Raw genomic sequence first — 21925 nt, 5'->3', positions numbered from 1 at the left:
GGCCTTGCCCGTCCCACGGGGCGAGGGGGCGAGCAGCGGGATCGGGGGTATGGTGGGCATCTGTCCCAAGGTGTAGAGCGCGTAGGGCATGGTGGGGGAATATGTCCTGGAGGGTGGTGGGGTAGTGTGCAGCGAGGGGGCTATGGGAGCGTCTGTCCTGCGGGGTGGGGGAACTAATGGAGGTGGCATGCAGGGAGGGGGGCATCTGTCCTGCGGGGTGGGTAGGCTGGGTAATGGGAGTATCTGTCCCATGGAGGCAGGGTGGAATGCAGGGAGGGGGCCGTGGGAGCGTCTGTCCTGCAGGCTGGGGGAACTAATGGAGATGTTTGTCCCATGGGGGCGGGGGTGGCATGCAGGGAGGGGGGCATATGTCCTGCAGGGTCGGGATACTAATTGGGTAATGGGGGTATCTGTCCTACGGGGGTGGGGGTGGCATGCAGGGAGGGGGCCGTGGGAGCGTCTGTCCTGCAGGGTGGCATGGGGACAGCGTGTGATTCCCCGTACCATGGCATGGCCAGCTACTCTGAGCTCTTCCCCTTTGGTGCAGATCCGTGGGGGGAAGCTGATGATGTCCAACACCAGGAAGAGCGACGCTGGCATGTATGTCTGTGTGGCTACCAACATGGTGGGGGAGCGGGACAGCGAGCCGGCCGAGCTGGTGGTGTTTGGTGCGTAGTACCTGGGGCCTGTGTGGGGCAGGGCTGGCCGGGCTGGGCACACAGGGTGGGTGGCTGTGTGTCAAGGAGCTCGGCTCCATGGTTGTTCCCCCGCACAGCACCAAGCCTGGCTGATGAGCTAAGCGCTTTGAGACGTGCCCCATAGCCAAGGCACCAGAGCTGAGTGGCCGGGCAGCAGGCTGGGAATACCCAGACTACATCTCAGTAGCCTTTCCCCCTAGGTGCAAGCCGGTCTGGCCCAGTGTGCCGCCCCAAATGGCCGCTTCCCTGCTGCAAGCTGGGACTGATGGCTGCGCTCCGCCCCAGAAGTGGCTGCATGGCGGCAGTGCTCTCTGTACGTGGTTAGGGCCACCCGGGGTGCCAGATGTTATTAATCAAACACCCTAAACTCACAAACAGGATCTATATGATTCCTGCCCCCAGGAATCTCCAGCCCAGATCAGCACCACTGAGTCACTCCCTCTCCGTCGTCAGTCACGCCAAGGAGCCTTCTGTGTTTCCACTACTGGAGGGGACTGAATGGCCATTAACGACCATCCCCTTCTCCAGGCACTGATTGCCTCCTGCAGATCCCAGCCAGACCCCACCGGGCAGCTAGATCCAGGGACTTGGCTTCTGCAAATAGCAGCCTGATGCAACTCAGAGCTCTGGACTATTCGAGATCCCATCCCTGCCTGGCCCTTCCCTGGCCCGCTAGCTCAGCCCTGCCATTCTCTGCTACTCGCCTAGTCCCAAACAGGCTCCTGGGCCCAGATCCTCAGAGGTACTTAGGTGCCTAACTCCCATTGATTTCAGGGGAGCCCAGGAGAGCAGCCCTGCCTGGGAACCCTGTGCCTCGGGAGGCAGAGGTGCCACGCTGGGAGCTGGGATACGGTTTATTGCTCTGGCCGAAGGGGTCATAAATGAGGCAAGGCGTTTTTCTGAGCAGCCCTGGCCGGAGCCCGAGTGGGAAACCAGTTCCTGCCTATGTTGTTGCCAGTCTTGGGTGCTGAGATGTTTCTCCCTCTGCCTTCCATTGCTCCATCCCATCTGCTGGCTGGGAGGTGGTGAGACCGCTCTGTGCCGGGCTGGCCAGGACACAGCCCTGCACATTGCTAGCACAGCAGCATCCCATGTGATTTCCAAGCTGGTTGGCAGCTGTGAACTGGACAGGCAGCCGCATAATGGGGACTAAATAACCCTGCGGCCCCAGCCAGTTCCTACAGGGCAAGTGGGCCGGGCTACGGAGGCCAAACTCCGTGGCCAGGGCTGGGCCACGCTGGCTGGGTAGGTACCGGGAGGCATAGGCACCAACTTCTCCTGGCACTGGTCGGTGCTCAACCCCTCCCTGTCCCCGGCCCCGCCCCGACTCCACCCCTGCCCCGCCCCCATTCCAACTCCTTCCCCAAAGTCCCCGCCCCAACTCCGCCCCCTCCTTGCCCCTATTGGACTCCTTCCCCAAATCCCCGCCTCAGCCCCACCTCTTCTCCATCTCCTCCCCTGAGCGCGCCACATTCCCGCTCCTCCCCCCTCCCTCCCACAGCTTGTTACGCCGTGAAACAGCTGTTTTGCAGCGGCAAGCGCTGGGAGGAGAAGCGGTGATGCAGCACGCTCAGGGGAGGAGGCGGAGGCAGAGGTGAGCCGGGGCGGGGCTGGGAGCTTGGCTGCCGGAGGGTGCTAAGCACCCACCAATTTTTCCCCATGGGTGCTCCAGCCCCAGAGCACCCATGGAGTCGACGCCTATGCCAGGAGGCAGAGCCTCATGGAGGAGGCGCTTGTCCTCTCACTGCTAGACCCATTGTGTGGCTAGAGCTCCAGGCCCATCAGCCTTCCAGTAGCCGCTGGGGGGCCAGAGCCCCCAAGAGCAGGGGTAAGGCTGCGTGTGCCCCCAGGGAGCAGGGGGTAAGGCTGCGTCAGCCCGCAGGGAGCAGGGAGTGAGGCTGCATGAGCCCCCGGGGAGCAGGGGGTGATGCTGCATGTGCCCCCAGGGAGCAGGGGGTAAGGCTGCGTCAGCCCGCAGGGAGCAGGGAGTGAGGCTGCGTGAGCCCCCAGGGAGCAGGGAGTGAGGCTGCGTGAGCCCCCAGGGAGCATGGGGGGAGGCTGCGTGAGCCCCCGGGGAGCAGGGGGTGATGCTGCATGTGCCCCCAGGGAGCAGGGGGTGAGGCTGCGTGTGCCCCCAGGGAGCAGGGGGTGAGGCTGCATGTGCCCCCAGGGAGCAGGGGGTGAGGCTGCGTGAGCCCCCAGGGAGCAGGGGGTGAGGCTGCGTGTGCCCCCAGGGAGCAGGGGGTGAGGCTGCGTGAGCCCCCAGGGAGCAGGGGGTGAGGCTGCGTGTGCCCCCAGGGAGCAGGGGGTGAGGCTGCGTGAGCCCCCAGGGAGCAGGGGGTGAGGCTGCGTGTGCCCCCAGGGAACAGGGAGTGAGGCTGCGTGAGCCCCCAGGGAGCAGGGGGTGAGGCTGCGTGTGTCCCCAGGGAGCAGGGGGGGAGGCTGCGTGAGCCCCCGGGGAGCAGGGGGTGATGCTGCATGTGCCCCCAGGGAGCAGGGGGTGAGGCTGCGTGAGCCCCCAGGGAGCAGGGGGTGAGGCTGCGTGTGCCCCCAGGGAGCAGGGGGTGAGGCTGCGTGAGCCCCCAGGGAGCAGGGGGTGAGGCTGCGTGTGCCCCCAGGGAACAGGGGGTGAGGCTGCGTGAGCCCCCAGGGAGCAGGGGGTGAGGCTGCGTGTGTCCCCAGGGAGCAGGGGGTGAGGCTGTGTGTGCCCGTCTGACCAGCGGAAGGAGGATCCGATCCCATGGGGCCGGCTTCTCCGACATTTTCCGTGTGCATCCTCTGAGTCTGGCATCGCTGCCCATGCAGGGGTCGGAGGCTGCGGGGCGGCAGCTCTGTGGGGTCTCTGTGCTTGGTGTGGGCTGTACAGCTCCTGCGCTCAGTCCTGACGCTGCCTTTCTGGCCTGTCTCGGCAGAGCGCCCCACGTTCATCCGCAGGCCCATCAACCAGGTGGTGCTTGCTGAGGACAGCGTGGATTTCCACTGTGAGGTGCAGGGGGACCCAGTGCCGACGTCCCGCTGGCGCAAGGAGGAAGGGGAGCTGCCGCGGGGCAGGTAAGAGATGAGAGGCGAGGCCCTTTCCTGGGATGGGCTGCAGCAGGAATGCTGGTTCCAGGCCAGGCCGGGCTGAGCTGCCTGTGCGCTCCCGGCCCGCTCCACGCACACAGCTGCACAGGAGAGCTAGGGGTGAGACGCTAAACCGATGTAACTAAACCAGTTCTGCTTTGTGTGTGGACACCCCAGGGCTGCTCTGCATGAGGCATGCACCGGGTGAACCCAAGGGTGACTTAACCCGGGTGGACACGTGGGTTCCGGTCTGAGCGGCTTATTCTAGTTTAGTGAACCCTGTTCCTACTCAGAATCACAGGGTCTGACAGCTTTCTCACCAGACAAGCCCGGACTGCCTGGCTCACAAGGGGTTCGCTTGCCCCATTAGCGTCGTTCAGTCTGACTCCTGGAGTGAATGTGGTCCCAGGACAGGACTCATTGTAGAAATCCCAGAGAGGATCGCCAGCCCCCCAACGCCCTCCCGCTCACCTAGATGGGTCTGGAAGCCAACGAGGATGGGTGTGCGCACTAACCAGGCCCGAGGCTGGGCCCTGACCAAGGAAATGCCAGGCAGCATTTCTCCCCCAGGGTGGGAGCAGGATGGGCTGGATGGGAGTGGTCTCCGGGTGCACCGATGTGGCCCTGGTACCCTGGGCACCGGTGCTGGTGCCAGGCTGGGCTCTCACAGCATTTGTTTCTGTCAATCCCAGGGCAGAGATCCAGAATGACAACACCCTGCAGATCAGCCGGGTCAGCGCTGAGGATGAGGGCACCTACACTTGCGTGGCAGAGAACAGCGTGGGCAAGTCGGAGGCCTCTGGCTCGCTCAGCGTCCATGGTAAGGGGTCGCTCAGGGGGCCAGGCAGCGATGGGGGCTGCTGGTGGTGGGACATACGGAGTCGAGGAGGAAATGAGCAGCCTCGTTCTCTCAGCGCCCAGTGATGGGGAGAGCCCAGCCCAGGGCCCGAGTGCTCCTCAGAGGCGGCTGACGCTAGTCGGGCACTTAGGGCTGCCAGGGTGTTAGATGTGAATCATTTCCAGTGCTAGGGGCTGGCGGGATGGAGGGAGATGGGCCAGGCTCCCTTGCTGAGCCAGACCAGTCTCTGTCGATCCCCTCTGGTTACAATTCAACACCAGCTACTGGGCCCAGCTAGCCACAGCCTCGGTACCGACTGGCTGGACCGAGGTTAGTGCGTGGAAGTCCCTGGAAAGGCGATTCAGCCTGGCCATGTAGGCAGACAGTGCCATGACCCCCTCCTCGCACGATCCGTCTGTGCCATGCTGCTGGCACACAGCCAGCTCCATCGCTGGGAGGCCGAGTGGGCCCGGCACTCAGCAGAGCCGAACACGGCAGCGCAGATTCACTCTGCTTCTCGGCCCCTCATGCGTACTGTCACTGTAACGCTCCCCCGGCTTCGCTGGATCCTGCTCATCTCACGCCTGTTTCTCTGTGTTCTCTGTTCCAGTGAGCCCATTCCGTGAGTATCCATTTCATCTCATACCCTGGGGCATGCGGGGATGGCCGGGGGCGGGGAGGGGCTGTGCATGTGACATTCCTGTGGGCTCATGAGGCCATAGTGGGAGACGATCTATGCAAGAGGCTCTTTGCCCGCTCTCTCCGGCCATCTGCTGGCTGGCTCTGCCTGTGTTAGCCAATTGGAGAGCACTCTAAAACCTCCCGACGGGGACACCCAGCCCTGGCTCTCAGCAACGGGCCTAGCTGGCCTACAAAGGCTTTTCCAACTCTCCTTTCTGGGAGAAGAGAGAATTCAGAGCAGCCTGCAGTGTGAATCTGGCTGGCCTTCAACTGGCTGCAGAGCATTTGGCTAATGAATCTGATCAGGTCTCTCCCACCATGGACACCTCCCTCTCTCCCTCCTCCTCTCTCTCTCTCAGCTGAAAAGCCACTGGGTTCCAGCATGGAGCTTGGGAGTTAATTAACACTAGCCCACTCTGTGGCCCTGTGATTGCCCTCTAGCCACAGAACCGCTGTGCAGCGTGTGAACCGCAGTGTCCCTCTCCCGTCTCCAGCATGTGGACCAGCCACTTGTCAGCCCCGTGGAATAGCGAATATCTGGAGTGCATTAAGTCAGAGACACAGACCCCCCCTATGCTCACATGACAGCAGTAACTAGGCCTGGCCCTGCGGCTGATGCAGCCAGAGGGCGCTGGGAGCAGCAGGCTCTAGGCAAGGTGCGGTTGGCTTTAGCCCGTCAGGTGTGTATTGTGTCAGCAGTCAAATGCCCTTGACAAAATGGCTTTCCTTGTAGTGGTAAAAATGAGGGCACGAAGGTGAGCTAGTGATGGGGCCAGTGCAGGGCCTGGTTCCCTTTGCTCTGCCCGCTGGGCAGCCCCCAGTCCAGTCAGTTTCCTGCCTCCGATCTGCCCGTGCCCCTTATCAGCAGCGCTCGTTCAGGACTAAATGAAGCTTCCTGGGGCGCCCACGTCATCCGCCCTCGTTTCCTCCTGGCCTTTGAAGTGGGGCAGGAGCAGAACGTGGGGGTGGATTTCCTGAATCAGTCTCCATCATCCCTGCTCCATGCGGGCACCTGGCCCCTTTGAAGCCCAGGGGGGAGGGGTCCTTTGTGAAGAGGCTTCTCCGGCACCGCTGCTGCTGCCCCCTCCCTTCCAGCCACGGCCATTGAGATGTGATTGTGGAGCAGGTGGTTGCACAGACACAGGCTGTTGCTGGGAGAGGTCACAGGTCGCTGGATTTGAATCCAAGCCCTGGGCAGAGCCAGCTGAGATCCCTTTCCAATGAGCCTCCCACAAGAGCGTGCAAGGTGCATCCCACTTCCAGCCACTGCCTGGAACAGGGGCAGCCGCCCTCCAGGCAAAGGGGAGGGGCAGCATTGGCGTCCTCAGAGCTTGGGTAAGCCTCCAGCTGCAGATCTGCTTCCCAAGCTAGGCCTGCGGGTTCCTGGCACTTGCCAGCTCCCTGTACTGTGGAGATGGCTCTGGGGACTCAGCTCTGGGGACTTACGGCACTAAACAGACTTTGTGATGGGAGCCAGATCCTCAGCTGGTGTAAGTGAGCAGAGCACAGCCTTTCTCTGTGCAGCGGCTGGGCCGTCGCACATGCAGATCAATAACGATGAAACAGCTGCAGGTTTTTCTTTTCCTGCCATGGAAATTCAGCAGGGGAGAGCAAGCAGCTTGCGGGAAGAGGGGGGTCACATTAGCATGGGGTTACCTAGCAATCCATAACTTCATTAAAGCGGTGCCTGCAGGGATCAGCATGACAATGGCACACCTGAAGCTCTATGTGATAGTGCCCGGTGCCCCATAAATACTTTACAGCTCTGCATTGTCTCCCCGCTCCTGGAGGGAGCGGGAAGGGGCGGGCAGAGGGGAGATAAGGCGGGCAATTAGCATTTGTAAAACCTGATGTCATTTGTCTTCCATTGAGAGGAATGAAAAGGCTTTGAACAGCCAGCGGTGGATGGGGGAGGGTTAGTTATTTATGGGAAGGTGGCTGATTTAGGAGACTTGCTCCTTTTCTTCTCTGTCCCTCCTCCCCCTTCCTCCTTCCATCTCCAGATCCTGCTCTGAGTGCCCGGAGGTTATCAGGAGGCACATCAAGGCACCTTCCCCTGAGTGTTATGACTCTATTCTGGAGAGTCCCACTGCCACATCCTGGGGCCTTGCCTGGCTCCCTCTTATCTCTCCCCTTGTAAATACCTCACTGGGGGCGTCTGGTTTAGAATTGTCCCCCTGGGATCCCTCTAGGAAGCAGGTGTGCCAGCCAAAGAGTATGAATCCCCTGTGCTAGTGCAGGCCACATGCACCACACCGAGTCACACTGCGTCTCCTAGCCTACTTCACGGGACACAGGGCTCCATGCTAGTCTGGTCAGGGAGATCCCCGGCTCCTGTGTTCCAAACCAGGAAGATTGCTGCAGAGACAGCTGCAAGCCAGGAAAAACCCAAGGACTGCCACTCACAGCTGTGATTTCACTTCCACCGCCCAGTGGTCTCTCCCCCGCCCCCACTCGGCTGCTGAGGCGCTGGGTCCTGGCTGCTGGGAAGGCCAAGCGGGTGCTGGACAGTGTGCGTTTGGAGTGGACAGTTGTGTTAAGGGGGCTGTGGTGGATGGTTGCTAACAAAGGGAATGGCTCGGTATCCAACTGGAGCTAGCTTGCAAGTATCTATTGCTTCTCACAGGTGCCAGGAGCTGGGACAATATTTTATTTGGGGAGCGGGCTAGGCTGTAGAGTAGCTACTGTCTCAAACAGATTCTTTTGGGCGGGTGTTTTCCATGCTCAGTCTCAGCCAATGTTCCCTCTCATTTTTTACATCCATGTGCGGAATGAATTTTTTTATGCGCGCCAATATGGAGTTGATGTGCGGTGGGGGTGGGGCCAAGGGGTTCGGGGTATGGGAGGGGGCTCAGGGCTGGGGCAGAGGGTTGGTGTGCGGGGGGGTGAGGGCTCTGGCTGGGGCTGCGGGCTCTGGGGATAGGGGTGCGGGAGGGGGCTCAGAGCTGGGACAGAGGGTTGGGATGCAGGGGGTGAGGGCTCCAGCTAGGGGTGAAGGCTCTCGGGTAGGGGTGGGGATGAGGGGTTTGGGGTGCAGGCTGCCCCGGGGCTGCGATGGGGAGAGAGGACTCCCCCCAGCCCTCTCTCACCGCAGCAGCCCAGGGCCAGAGGAGAGGTGCTTCTCCCTGCCTGCGCGGCCCTTGATAGCCTGCTGCATTGCCGTGCAGCTTAGAGGGAACTTATGTCTCAGCCCAAGAGGGGAGAGGGGTGTCTCTGTCTGTCTGTCTGTCCGTGTGCACTGGAAATGTCAGAGGGCCAGATTCTGATCCTCTACTCATCTGTGGAGGTACTATGGTGATGAGGCTGCTACGAAAACCTCCATTGAGTAGCACCTTACTCCACCACTGGCCCTGCTGATCTCACGCCCGCGAGGTCGCTTTGGGGCAAGGTGCCACTCAGCTGAGCGAGGGTGTCAGAATCTGGCTGAGTTTAGAGTCCAAATACTGGGCTGATCTTGGCCAAGGCTCTAGCGGTTCAAATGGGGCAGCTTTGCCCGTGGGTTGGGGTATTCTGTCCCACCCCCCAGTGTTTTTAACCTGAAGCTAGTCAGATTATTGACCAGGATGCTCAGCGAGGTGTTCAAGGATTTAAATCCAGAATGTTCCACTAGCCAGGCAGGGGGCTTCCAGCACAGACATAAGTTTTAGCGGACCTTTTAATCAGCGTGTTTTAATTCTCCTCTGGGCAGCCTGCATTGGAGAAGACACCTCACACTAAGCCCTGGTCTACACTGTGCTGCAGCACAAACAAATTGCAGAGCTAACTTCCCTGTGTGCATATGGACACTGCTGGCATGAATGAAAAGGTACCTAATTCATATGAACATAGCCCTCTTTGAAGAGGACTGTGTTAACCCAAACCAGGTACCTCTCCTTCCGTGCCGGCAGTGTCTACAAGAGGCAGTTAGTTCAGTGCGCTCTGCAATTTGCATGCCCATAGTCCACACTGTGGCGCTGCGTAGACGTAGCCAAGACATTAGAATCATAAAAGATCAGGGTTAGAAGGGACCTCAGGACGTCATCTAGTCCAACCCCCTGCTCAAAGCAGGACCAATCCCCAACTAAATCATCCCAGCCAGGGCTTTGTCAAGCCTGACCTTAAAAACCTCGAAGGAAGGAGATTCCACCACCTCCCTAGGTAACCCATTCCATTGCAGACACCAGATGGCTCGTGGCATAGGATTCAGGTGGTACTTTCTTTCACACACTTATTTGGGGAGCCCCTGCATAGTGCAGCCGCTTTGCATCACATTCAGGCTATGGAAGAGTTGGGTACGTCTGACCTTGGACGGTCACAGCTGCTAATCAAGGAGTGTTTGCAACAATGACGCTCCTTCGAGTTCCCTGTAAGTGACCCCCACAAAATCAAACAGGAGGAAACTGTGGCCTTTTTTGCCTCTTGTGACTCTCAGCTCAAGCCCCCCTTATCTGGGCTGATAATGTCCCGAAGCGCTGCCGTCTGGGAGCTTTCACGGACCTGGGAAGTACCAGGAGGATTTCACAACAGGAAAAAAGAATTGATCCCAGTGTTAGTGACGTTCTTCCTGTGCAGAACGTGGCTCGCCGAGCCAAAGCTGGGATTAGTGCAGGGTGCCCTGGGCTGGGTTGTTCAGGCCTGTTCTTGCTTCTTCCTGATGGAAGACATGGAGTTCTGGGTTTTTCCCCCTACAAATATGAGGAAAGTCAAGTCTGCCCTGACTGGAGAGGTCTGGCTGGAGAATGTTTACTGGGAGCTCTTGCATCTAAATGGAAGGGGAGAGGATGTGGAACCATTAGCACAGGCTGCCTTTATCCAGACTATTAATTAGACATTGGAGTTAAATGTGTTACCATAAAACAGGGGGAGGGATAGCTCAGTGGTTTGAGCATTGGCCTGCTAAACCCAGGGTTGTTAGTTCAATTCTTGTGAGGGCCACCTGGGGCAAAATCAGTACTTGGTCCTGCTAGTGAAGGAAGGGGGCTGGACTCAATGACCTTTCAGGGTCCCCTCCAGTTCTATCAGGTGTGTGTGTGTGTATATATATATATTTTTTAAACCCCTAAATCCAAAGGGTTTTACAGTCTGACTAGAAAACCAGCCCCTCTGTTCCGCTTCCACTCTCTTGATTAACGTGCTGCTGCCTTTCATAGCGTCCGCCTTTTGTGCAGCTCTGTGTGTGATGTTTCTTATGGATGAAAGTGTTGCCAGTTCTCCCACCCTGCCCCAAGCAGCAGCAGGGGGTGGGACACGGAGCTATTGAACATGTGGAAGCTCTGGTTGGGGCTGCTGAGGGCTGGGGGGGTTGGTGGTTCGCTGAGTGAGTAGATGGGTGCTGGGGACGTAGGTGGATGAGTGGATGCTGAAGGGAGTCCCTGGGTGTCTGGGGTCAATGGGTATCTTGGGGGCAGCTGGGGGCTGGCTGTTCTGGGGACTTGGCAGGAGGCACCAATACTGGCCCCTCTCCCTCTCTGCTGCCCTCTCCCCTCCTTGCTCCTTCCCTATTGGGACCCAGCCTGGGGAACAGGAGTAGAGGCAAAGTTGCTGCCTAGCTGCCTCCAGAACAGGGCCACAGCAGCCGGCAGGTGCTATCACTGGCGTCCCCTGCAGCCTGGGCACTGTGAGGTCCCAGCAGGGCTGCAGGGAGGTGTGGCAGGGCTGTCCGTGCACAAGGGCTGAGCAAGATGCCACACTCGGCAACGCTGCCTGTTCTCCGGGCCCAGGCAGACAGTGCTAGTGTCAGAGAAAAGAAGGAAGAAAATGTGGCCCCTTCCAGCCTTCGCTGTGGGTGACAGAGAAGGAACGAGCACCCAGTCCCACCGGGCAGCCTCTGCCAACGCACTCCGCAGCTCCGGGCCTCTCTCCAGGGACCCGGCAGCACTCCTGCTCTGTCAGAGAAACGGAAGGCGGGTGCTGCGGTATCTTTGTGGCTGTTCTCCTCTGTAAACAGCCCATCGGATGCCCCGGCACCTGGGGAGAAGGCCCAGGGCTTCCCGGCTGTGCTGGATTCCCCAAGCTCAGGCTGCCATGTTACCACAGGATCATAGAAATGTTGGGCTGGAAGGACCCTCGAGAGGTCATCAAGTCCAACCCCATGCGCTGAGGCAGGACCAAGTAACCCTAGACCATCCCTGATGGGAGTTGGCCAACCTGGTCTTCAAAACCACCAATGATGGGGATTCCACAACCTCCCTTGGAATCTGTTCCAGAGCTTAACTACTCTGAGAGGTAGAAAGTTTTTCCTAATATCGAACCTAAATCTGCCTTGCTGCAGACTGAGCCCGTTGCTTCTCTTCAGTTTGGAAAAGAGAAGACTAAGGGGGGACATGATAGAGGTATATAAAATCATGAGTGATGTTGAGAAAGTGGATAAGGAAAAGTTATTTACTTATTCCCATAATACAAGAACTAGGGGTCACCAAATGAAATTGATAGGCAGCAGGTTTAAAACAAATAAAAGGAAGTTCTTCTTCACGCAGCGCACAGTCAACTTGTGGAACTCCTTACCTGAGGAGGTTGTGAAGGCTAGAACTATAACAATGTTTAAAGGGGGACTGGATAAATTCATGGTGGCTAAGTCCATAAATGGCTATTAGCCAGGATGGGTAAGAATGGTGTCCCTAGCCTCTGTTCGTCAGAGGATGGAGATGGATGGCAGGAGAGAGATCACTTGATCATTGCCTGTTAGGTTCACTCCCTCTGGGGCACCTGGCATTGGCCACTGTCGGTAGACAGATACTGGGCTAGATGGACCTTTGGTCTGACCCAGTACGGCCTTTCTTATGTTCTTATGTTCTTGTCCTGCCTTCAGTGGACATGGAGAACAATTGATCACTGTCCTCTTTAGAGCAGCCTTAACCGATCTGAAGGCTCTCAGTCTTGTCTTCTTTTCTCAAGACTAAACATGCCCAGTTTTCTTAACCTTTCCTCCTAGGTCAGGTTTTTTAAACCTTTGATCATTTTTGTGGCTCTCCTATGCGTCCACATCTTTCCAAAGTGCGGGACCCAGAACTGGACACAGTGCTCCAGCTGAGGCCTCACCAGTGCCAAGCAGAACAGGACAATTACCTCTTGTGTCTTACATGCAACGCTCCTGCTAATACACCCCAGAATATTGCCTTTTTCGCAACTGCATCTCATTGTCTCACATTCAATTTGTGATCCACTATAACCCCCAGATCCTCTCCAGCAGCACTACCACCTAGCCCATTATTCCCCATTATGTAGTTGTGTGTTTGATTTTTCCTTCCTAGGTGATGTACTTTGCTCTTCTCTTTATTGAATTTCATCTTGTTGAATTCCGACCAGTTTTCCAATTTGGCCAGGTCGTTTTGAATTCAAATCCTGTCCCCCCCAAGTGCCAGCATCCCCCACTCAGTGTAGTGTCATCTGCAGATTTTACAAGCACGTTCTCCTCTCCATTAGCCAAGTCATGAATGAGAACATTGACTAGTACCGGACCCAGGACTGACCCCTGCGGGACCCCATTAGAAACCCTCCCGCTTTGGCAGCGGACCATGGATAACTACTCTTTGAGGGCAGTTTAATGTATATGGAGATACACCTATCTCCTAGAGCTGGAAGGGACCTTGAAAGGTCATCAAGTCCAGCCCCCTGCCTTCACTAGCAGGACCAAGTACTGATTTTTTGCCCCAGATCCCTAAGTGGCCCCCTCAAGGATTGAACTCACAACCCTGGGTTAGCAGGCCAATGCTCAAACCACTGAGCTATCCCTCCCCCCCTCAACCTGGTGTGCCCCCCACCTTACAGTAAATTCATCTAGAGCACTGCCCTAGTTTGCTGATGAGACTGTCACATGGGACTGTGTCAAAAGCTTTACTAAAATCACGCTCTATCTCATCTCTGGCTCCCCCGCAGCCCCTAGGCCAGTGACCCTGCCACAGAAGGGAATGAGGTTGGTTTGGCATGGTTTGCTGCGCCTCCCTTGTGCTTGCTGCCCCAGCGTTAGCTTAGGCCATAAAACAGGCCAGACGTGCAGCGTGGCGGTGCCCCAGTCTCCAGGAAGGGCACTGGCTCCGGTGTCACTACCCCGCGTAGATGCTGTGTCCTGGTATGGTACCATAGGTGCCAACTCCGTGAGTGCTCTGGGGCTGGAGCTCCCACAGGGAAAAATTAGTGGGTGCTCGGCACCCATTGGCAGCCAAGCTCTCCTCACCCCCTGCCCCACCTCCTCCCCTGAGCGTGCGTCCCCACTCCTCCCCCTACCTCCCAGCGCTTGCCGCCAAACAGCTGTTTGGCAGCGTTAGCATGCTCCGGGAGGGAGGGGGAGGAGTGGGAACGTGGTGCGCTCAGGGGAGGAGGTGGGGAAGAGGCGGAGCCGGGGCGGGGATTTGGGGAAGGAGTTGGAATAGGAGTAGGGAAGGGGCGGAGTCGGGGCGCGGACTTTGGGGAAGGGGTTGGAATGGGGGCAGGGCAGACATGGGAAGGGGCAGGCCAGGGGCGGGGCCTCATGAAAGGTGTGGGGTGGGGCGGGACTGGGGCAGAGGTGGGGTCGAGCACCCACGGGGAAGTGGGGAAGTTGGCACCTATGTATGGTACCCCATTAGGCTGCGCCCTGCAAGCCCAGCTTTGCCCCAGTGCAACGTGTCAGCATTAGGGGTTTGCTCTGGGGTCCCTGTAGCCACACAGCTGTGTGCTGTGAGCTCCCTCGCTGCAGACAGGGCCAGTGCTCCGGTTATTGGTCAGCTGCCTGGAGGCTCAGAGAAATGTACAGACCTCTGGGCTGTGGAAATCTGTTCTGCTAGCCAACCGTAGCGTCCCCTCCCCACCTCCTGGGGGAGCATTTCTGCAAGAAAGCCCCAGGCGCCCCGAGCCCCATTGCCTGGAGACCCCATGCTGTTGGACAAAACCCCTTCTAAAGTTTTGCAACCCGTGTCTATTTGTTTCTCTTTCTTTTCACCCGCTCTCAGTTCCACCCCAGTTAGTGACGCGCCCTCGGGACCAGATTGTAGCTCAGGGCCGCACCGTGACCTTTCACTGTGAGACCAAAGGAAACCCGCCGCCGGCTGTGTTCTGGCAGAAGGAGGGCAGCCAGGTAGGTTCTGCATGCCCCCCTCCCCTGAGCGTGTACCAAGGCCTACCCATGCCCCTGTCCCATGCCCCTGCCTGGGGAGCTCTGTTCTCCCAAAGCCAGATTGCGAAGCTCTGGACTCCGAGCCCATCGGGAGGCTGTGATCCGCCCTCCAGCCTCAGCGGGTGTATTCACATCCGGGGTCCCTGGCCCGTGTGAGCACAGTCCCCAGCAATACTCCCAGGGCACAAACCTGGTCCCACCCCACCCGGACCCAGGAGAGACCCAGTCCCTGGGGACAAACGAAGCAGCGTTGTGTTCTCTGTGTGAGACGGCATCTAGGCCTCTCTGGACAAGCAACTGGCTGATTCTGCTGTTGTGAGCTGGGAGGCTAGGGCCCGTGGGGACGTCTAGGCTGCAGCGGGGAGGCGTGAGCCCCAGGGAGGGTAGACTCATGTTAGCTCAGTGCCCAGCTAGTGCTAAGAATAGCACACCCAATGCTTTGGTGTGAGCTCAGCAGCTCACCTGAGCCGCTGCGGGTACAGCAACATCCACGCTGCTGGAGCTGAGTGAGTGCGAGCGCGTCTGCCCGGGCTGGGAATCCCACCTCCCTTGGCGAGCAAGGGTCTGCGTGGCAGGGAGCAGGGGACCCTGCGCTGTGATGAAGTCAGCAGGGAGCCCGGGAAGGAACATTCTCCGCTGGGCACTTCAAGTGCGAGGCCTGGCTGAGTCAGCCAGGCAGTGACTCCCCTCCCTTGCCTCCTGTCTGCCCGCCAGCCTGCTGCCTGTCCCCTGCGGTCTGTCCTGGGATCCAGCCCTTGGGCTGTGTCAAGCCTAGTTCATTCTGGCTTGGATTCGGGGAGATCTCCCAGTTCCTGGTGCCCAGTTCCAACCAGGTCATCCTCGCAGCTGAGACGCCTCCGTGCCCAGCCCCGCTCCTAGGCCCTGGCTTTGGGTGGCTCCCATGGGCCCATGCTGGGGCCCACTTGGTCCATCCCTGGGGCTTTGCTCAGCTGTTTAGGCGGCCCTGGCAATGGGGCTTACCCCGCAGCGAATCATCCCTAGCTGCCCTGGTGCCTGGAGCGGTCCCATGGCCGTGCCAGGGCTATGCTGGGGGTGGTTGAGGCTCCTGCAGGCGGGTGAGGCACTGGCGAGACCCTCGTGCAGGAGTCAAGAGGCAACGGTATTGCCCCGAGAGGGTGTGGCATGAGGAAGGCAGCCCCTGGGCTGGGGTGGGGGGGTGAGGCAGCACTTTGCCTATGGAGGGGGAGGGGTGATGGGTGGGGAGGGGAGGTCAGTGAGTGCAGGGGGGGGGTACAGCAGGGCCAAGGGGGCCCAGCCCAACAGTGCATCTAGCTCTCCTCCTCTGCCAGACGCTGCCCCCTCATGCCATGGGCCCCTGACCTCGGCCTGGGGGCCAGCTGTTTTCTGCTGCCCCCTCAGAGTGCTGTGTCTTCCCCCGAGTCAGGTCTTCTCCATCCGACTCAGTTTCCCCGCACCCACCTGGGCTCCCAGGCTCCAGCTTGCCCCCACTGCCCCCCACAACTCCCTGGGCTCCCAGGCCCCAACTCAGCTTCCCTACACCCACCTGGGCTCCCAGGCCCCGACCCAGCTTCCCTAACCCACCTGGGCTGCAAGGTCCCAATGCAGCTTCCCCACACCCACCCAGGCGCCCAGGCCCCAGCTCGATTCCACTGCCCCCTCACCCACCCACCCACCTGGGCTCCCAGGCCCGAGCTCAGCTCCCAGCTTGACTTGCCCCCTACCCAGCTGACCCTGTCCTGGCTCCCTCCCCCAGACCCTAGCTCAGTTGATCACTGACCCACCCCCACTCCCTGTCTGGGCCCTGGCTCAGTTCAGCCCCCTGGGTTCCCCTCCCCAGGCTCCCCCAGCTAAGGCGCTCAGATCAGCCCTGGAACTTGCTGCTCTGCAGTGCACGTTTCTACAGTGACTCGGCTCTGCTGCCCTTCTGGGGCCCCACGCCCTTGCCCACGAATGCAGGGCTCCCCCCTTGCCCACTGGCTGTACAGAGCCGAGGGAACCGTACCGCATGAGTGAGAGCGCTCTCGGCTGGAGCGCACCGGGAGGGGGTCAGTGTGCAGGGACCCAGGAACCTGAAACCAGAGCCAGTAAGCACTGAACCCCATAGGAATGAACCAAGCCCCGGAGGACAGGGCAGCGCCTTGGCCCGGGAATATCGGAGCCCAGGCTGGAGAGGCAAAGGGATTGGGCCTCAGGGACTGAAACAGGGCAATGCTATGCTCCCTGGGGTCCCGCAACAGCTCCTGGCCAGTGGAGCAGGGCGACTCCGTTCTGCTCGGCAGGGCCTTGCCGGGGTCTACAAGCAGATTCCAGCGTGTGCCCATCTTCCCTCTGTCAGAACCGCCGGGCGAGCTGCGGGCATGCCTGACATGTGCTGTCTGCCCAGCCTGGCACCTAGGCTACACAGCTCAGACGGGCAAGGCAGTGTGTTTGCTTTTCTGTGCCTAGCGCACCAGCTGCCAGATCTCCAAAGAACCGCACCTGCCTGGCAGCTGCTCTTTCCATCCCATCCCTTCTGCTTTGCTCAATCGTCTGTTGTCCGTTTCCTTTGGCTCCTCCGGCATGTTTGCAGCAGAGGCCCAGAACTGCCCCAGGGCCTGGCGTGGCCAGAAGTGCTGTGCTGTGACGTAGCCTCTCTCTGCCCACATGCTTGGTAGGAGGAGAGGAGGCGTCAGACAGGGATTGTGGCACACCAGGGCCTTCTGCTGTACGCAGCTCCCTCCTTACCCAGTAACAGAAACCCTGAGCGAGGGCGGGATGCAGGCATCCCCACCCTCCAGCAGCCTTTCTCCTTGGGGAATGCTTCCCTTGTTAAGAGGAAGGCACCACAAACGTGAGACCCAGGTGCTTTCCAGATGGAGTGGGCCTGGCTGCATGCTCTGAGGGCTGGCGGGAGGGGCCTGGCCCCGCGCGCTCCGAGGGCTGGTGAGAGGGGCCTGGTCACGCGCTCTCAGGGCTGGTGAGAGGGGCCTGGCCATGCGCTCTCAGGGCTGGCGGGAGGGGCCTGGCCACGCGCTCTCAGGGCTGGCGGGACTGTGCCAGATCCTCTGTATGTCTAGGCACTGGTGCAGGGAGCTCTGCCTGATGTCATGAACAGCTCCTCCGCCCGCCCTGCATAGTGTCTGGGGAGGGCTGGGCTCTGTGTTGTTTCCTGAATTTGGCTGGCCCTGGGCGGGGCACTACCAAAATCAGCCCAGCCGCTCCCTGCAGTGGCCCTGTACTCCCCATGCCTCCGGGCCGCCCTCGGCTCTCACTAAGTGGAGAGTCTGGGGCTCTCCCCTTGTGTCTGCCCTGCAGATCCTGCTGTTCCCCAGCCAGCCCCCTCAGCCCATGGGCCGCTTCTCCGTGTCCCCGAGTGGCGAGATGACCATCACGGAGGTGCAGACAGCAGATTCCGGGTACTACATGTGCCAGGCCATCAGCGTGGCGGGGAGCATCCTGGCCAAAGCCCTGCTGGAGGTGGAGGATGGTGAGTACTTGTGAGCGTAAAGGCTCCTGTAAGGCCCTTCATGGTCAGGGAGAGCCCTTGGTGTGGTCCCCAGGCCAAGCACTGTGGAGTGGGGCCAGGGGCACAACCCCCTGTAACGCACAGGCCCTGCAGCAGGCTCACTGCCTTGTAGGAGCTTGGAGTCGTGTGGTCGGTGTATTGCAGAGCTGAGGGGCTCTGGGCCCGGGAGCTCAGGGTGGAGCTGGCTCTAGGGGAGAAGTGGGGGGAGCGTGGCATCTCCGTCCATGAGCGCTGGAACGTTTGCTGAGTTCCCAGGGTGCTGGTGAGGGAACGGCAGCGCGCAGGGGTGAGCCTGGCAAGGGAGCTCCAGTGGACTTTGTTCATTCAGGCTGGCAGCTGGTATGGTCCGGTAGTGCTCCCTCTGAGTCTGGGCAAGGTGCCATTTGAACCCTGCCCCTCTGTCCGGGCGGCAGGTTCTGGACAGTTGGAGCCGAATCTCCTCCACCTTGCTGAGCTGGGCAGGGGACAGCCTGAATGCTGAACCCCTTGGAGCATGCCCCCTTACCCGCAGCACGCTCCCGTCGTGGCCCCTTGCTTGGGCTCGCAGGGCTGTGTTTCAGCTGCTGGTTAGTTTAGCCTGCAGGCTGCATTTTCAGGGGCTCAAGGCTTTAAGGTTTCCTACCTGGGAGGAAAGCTCTAAGCCTCCCAGCTGCCCAGGTACGCACAGGGACTGTGCCAGCAGGGCCCTGGGGTGTGAACCACAGACACCCAGAACAGTGGAGTGCCCGGGATCCTAACCAGCTATGGCCCGTTGGGACAGCAGCCAGCCTGGCGCCCTGTGCAGGGAATGAGCGAGGGGCGGTGAAGGGGTAGGTCAGGGGGAGGAAGGGTCTGGTGCAGGGCACAGGAAGACGGCAGGGAAAGATCTGTGGGGACAATGTGGGGAGGGGTCAGAGAGGAGCATGGAAGAAGTGGCCTGTTGCTGGATTTCCCGTGGGGTGGCTGCAGCTCTTTCGGCCTGAGACGAACTTGGCTGCCCGGCTCCCAGCAGGGCCAGATCCGACCGCACCTCCACTACACCAACAGAAGAATGCTTCTGTCGTTCGGGGAGGTGGCGTTCCTACACCGACGGAAAAGCCCCTTCCGTCGGCGTGGGCTGCGTCTGTACGACGGGGTTGTGCCGGCAGAGCTCCGGCACCCCAGCCACAGTGGGATGGTGCCCGTCCTGTAGCTCTACCCTTGGAGAGGGAGCCAGTCGCTCCTGCAGCTGCTGGGTCAGTGGTTCAGGCTCCCCAGGTTTGCAGTGGTCACCCCTCACTCAGCCCATCTCCAGTGGGAACCCAGCTGTCAGCTCACAAAGGCTTGGTGGGACCCTGACACCACACCCCAGCTGGATGTGCAGCAAGGTCTGGCTGCTCTACCCTGGTTGCAGTGGGGTTTGGTAGGGCGCAGACCAGCATGGGCAGAGCGAGGGACTGGCACAGCCCTGCACAGGCTCCCAGCTGGTTCCCTTGTGGAACTGCAAACAGCCCGGGAATGTCTGAGCAGCGAGGACGGGAGCGGAGCTGCTGCCCCTGCCTGGGGAGCTGCGGCCCCGTCTTTGCCACTGGAATTTGTTCCTGTGAAGTTTTCTGGCATTTTCTCTGAACTCTCCTGCTGTGAATTTCATTTGTCTGAGTTTCCTTGGCATTAGCCAGGACTCGGGAGGTGTTATAGGAACCATGGCTTCGAGCAAGTCCTTAGCAGAGAGACTCTCCTTTTATGCAAATAAAATCCTTGCCTCTCTCTAAGGGGTTTTTTGTTAAAAACCCAGCTGAACAGGCAGGCTTCCTTCCCACCTTTGTGGAGCCTGTCTCCCCCCTGCCCACCCGCCGCCCCCTCCCGCAGGCATCCTGCGCTTTGTCCAAACAAACTCTTCTCCCGTGAAACGCTGTAGGTGGCACGGCCAGTGTGTGCAATAAAGGATGGGGCCATGTCAAGCGATGCTCTTTGCCTTCCTCTCTGCACAGCCCAGACAGCGTCCTGCTTTGTCAGTTCCTGTGTGAGTTTCCTTGGCAATCCGCAGGCGCTAGCGCCGCGCTGCGTCGGTTGTTACAGACGGCGCAGGGGCCAGGTTACAGGCAGGGACTGAAAAGAATTCTGTTAGTGCTGTTCGCTCGTTTGGGTTGTTTAATTAAACCTAAATTGGGGGACCAATCCCTGAAAGGCAGCAAGTGTCACTTTGAAACCCCATTGGTGGGAGCCCGGCTTGGAAATGCCGACGGAGGGCTGTGCTCTCCAAAGGCCACGCTGACAGCACAGCATGCCAAGGTGCGAGCGGTGCTGCACTCAATGCCGGCCGCCTCAGGGCTTCACCTCACCGTGTGCACAAGGTATTGCTCGGTATGGATCTGAAAACTCATCCTTGGCAGGGGGATGCAGTTATACCAGCACAATTGTGCTTGCCACCAGCGTAGCTTCTGCTGGTTCTTGACCCGACATGTACTGATACACCTGTGTCCGCTTAAGGAGGGCGTCGTCGATTTAACTCCACTGAGATGGTTAAACCTATTCCCAGCAAAGCCAGGAGAGACACAGATGGCTCAGCACCATTTCCTGAACCCAGCTCTGCACTGTGGCGGCATGGGCCCAGCGTGTGCAGAGACCTTGCACTAGCCCACAGCCAGGCCTCAATCCTGAGCTGGAGCAACCGTCTGTCGATACGAGAGGGCAGCTCGCCCCCATGGCATGTTACGCCTCTGGCCTCTGCTGGGGCTGCCAGTGTGGAAACCAGCTTCTCCCCTTTGTGCTTCCCACCAGTGTCCTTGCACACAGGCCAGTGAGCGCCCGGCAGATGGTACCTACTTGAGGGAAGCCTTTGTATTCCCTTATTTCTCCCCTGAGCTGGGCAGCACGGGAGCTCCCTCCCTGCACTCCCTGGTGATTTGGGTTTTCTGGTAACACCTGATCCATCAGCCCAGATGACAAGGGCGAGGTGATTAATGGCAACTGTTGGACAAAGAGAGTGTAACCCAGAATCCTAATTCCGCAGCACAGATGGCTTCCTGCAGCGAGAGGGTGGCTAGACAGCACAGCACTCCGCAGCGGCAGATGAGCCGTCCCTGGTCTTTATGTGACACTTCATGTGTCTGTATCTTGTGGAGCGCCTGTTCCGACCAGGGGCCTGTTAACAAGAGGGCACGGCCCTGGCGAGTCACAATCCGGAACCGGGAGCCAGGCCTCTGCCAGATGAGAGCACAAGGCCAGGGCAGGACGCAGCTGTGGCCTGTAGCATCCTGCTCGTTGCGCCCACGTCACCAGTGATGCTGTCAGGCACTTTGTCTGCTGCGCAGGAGGCCAGGGAAACGCCGGTGAGCCGCCCCCTTGCCAATGCTGAGTGTGGTGCCTGCCTGCTGCCAGCTGATTTCTGTCTGAGCCAGCTCCTTCACCTTGGCTGGGGTTTGTTCTCCTTCTCCCGTGCACTTTCTTGGCTGGTTGTTACTGGCAAATTCAATTCTGGGTGAACTCTCCGGGGCTCTTTGTCCAGCCACTGCTTCCCAATCAATGGAGAGTAATTAGGGTCATAAATAATGGGCGGATCCTGCAGTCTCCTGGGCTGCTGAGCTGAACGTCTTTAGGGTGCTAGCTCAGGTGGAAGCTTGTCTCTTCTTGGTTGGGGTAGTTAGGGTGGGGGTGGGTCATCGTTAATGCTGTGGAGGCTGCCCCTTATGGGCGTCACCATGGTGACACTCGCAGCAGAGTGAGGGGAGAGTAGGCCTGACCGGACTCTGCACCCAGGGCCGGATCTAGGTTTTTTGCCGCTCCAAGCAAAAAAATGTTTGGCTGCCCCCCCGTCCCAGCCCTGGGCTCCTCGCCGCACCCCCCTGCCGCCCCAGCCCTGGGCTCTCCCCCCCTGACCCGCACCCCCCTGCCGCCCCAGCCCTGGGCTCTCCCCCACAAACACACACACACCCTGCCGCCCCAGCTCTGGGTTCCCCCTACCCCCCCCACCATTGCCCCCCCACACACACCTCCTGCCGCTCCAGCCCTGGGCTCACCCCCCCCTCCCCCCCCCACCTGCACCCTCCTTCCGCTGCAGCCCTGGGTCACTGGTAACTCGCTCCCACGGCAGGTCATTCAGCAGGAATTTTGGATGTGCACGGAACACA

General features: G+C 59.6%; 1 protein-coding gene across 1 annotated transcript in view; it reads left to right on the top strand.

The window, feature by feature from the left end:
- The window catches only part of ROBO3 (roundabout guidance receptor 3), a 113826-nt gene that overhangs the window by 55237 nt on the left and 36664 nt on the right, over positions 1 to 21925 (top strand). The window contains exons 3-8 of the mRNA XM_065417042.1: positions 548 to 668; positions 3611 to 3749; positions 4454 to 4581; positions 5210 to 5221; positions 14187 to 14311; positions 17627 to 17798. Coding sequence (XP_065273114.1) covers positions 548 to 668; positions 3611 to 3749; positions 4454 to 4581; positions 5210 to 5221; positions 14187 to 14311; positions 17627 to 17798 — 697 coding nt within the window. The remainder of the gene's footprint in view (positions 1 to 547; positions 669 to 3610; positions 3750 to 4453; positions 4582 to 5209; positions 5222 to 14186; positions 14312 to 17626; positions 17799 to 21925) is intronic.

The sequence above is a fragment of the Emys orbicularis genome, chromosome 15 (genome assembly GCF_028017835.1).
Source record: "Emys orbicularis isolate rEmyOrb1 chromosome 15, rEmyOrb1.hap1, whole genome shotgun sequence".
NCBI classification, from domain to species: domain Eukaryota; kingdom Metazoa; phylum Chordata; order Testudines; family Emydidae; genus Emys; species Emys orbicularis.
This window is presented reverse-complemented; position numbering and strand designations above follow the sequence as displayed.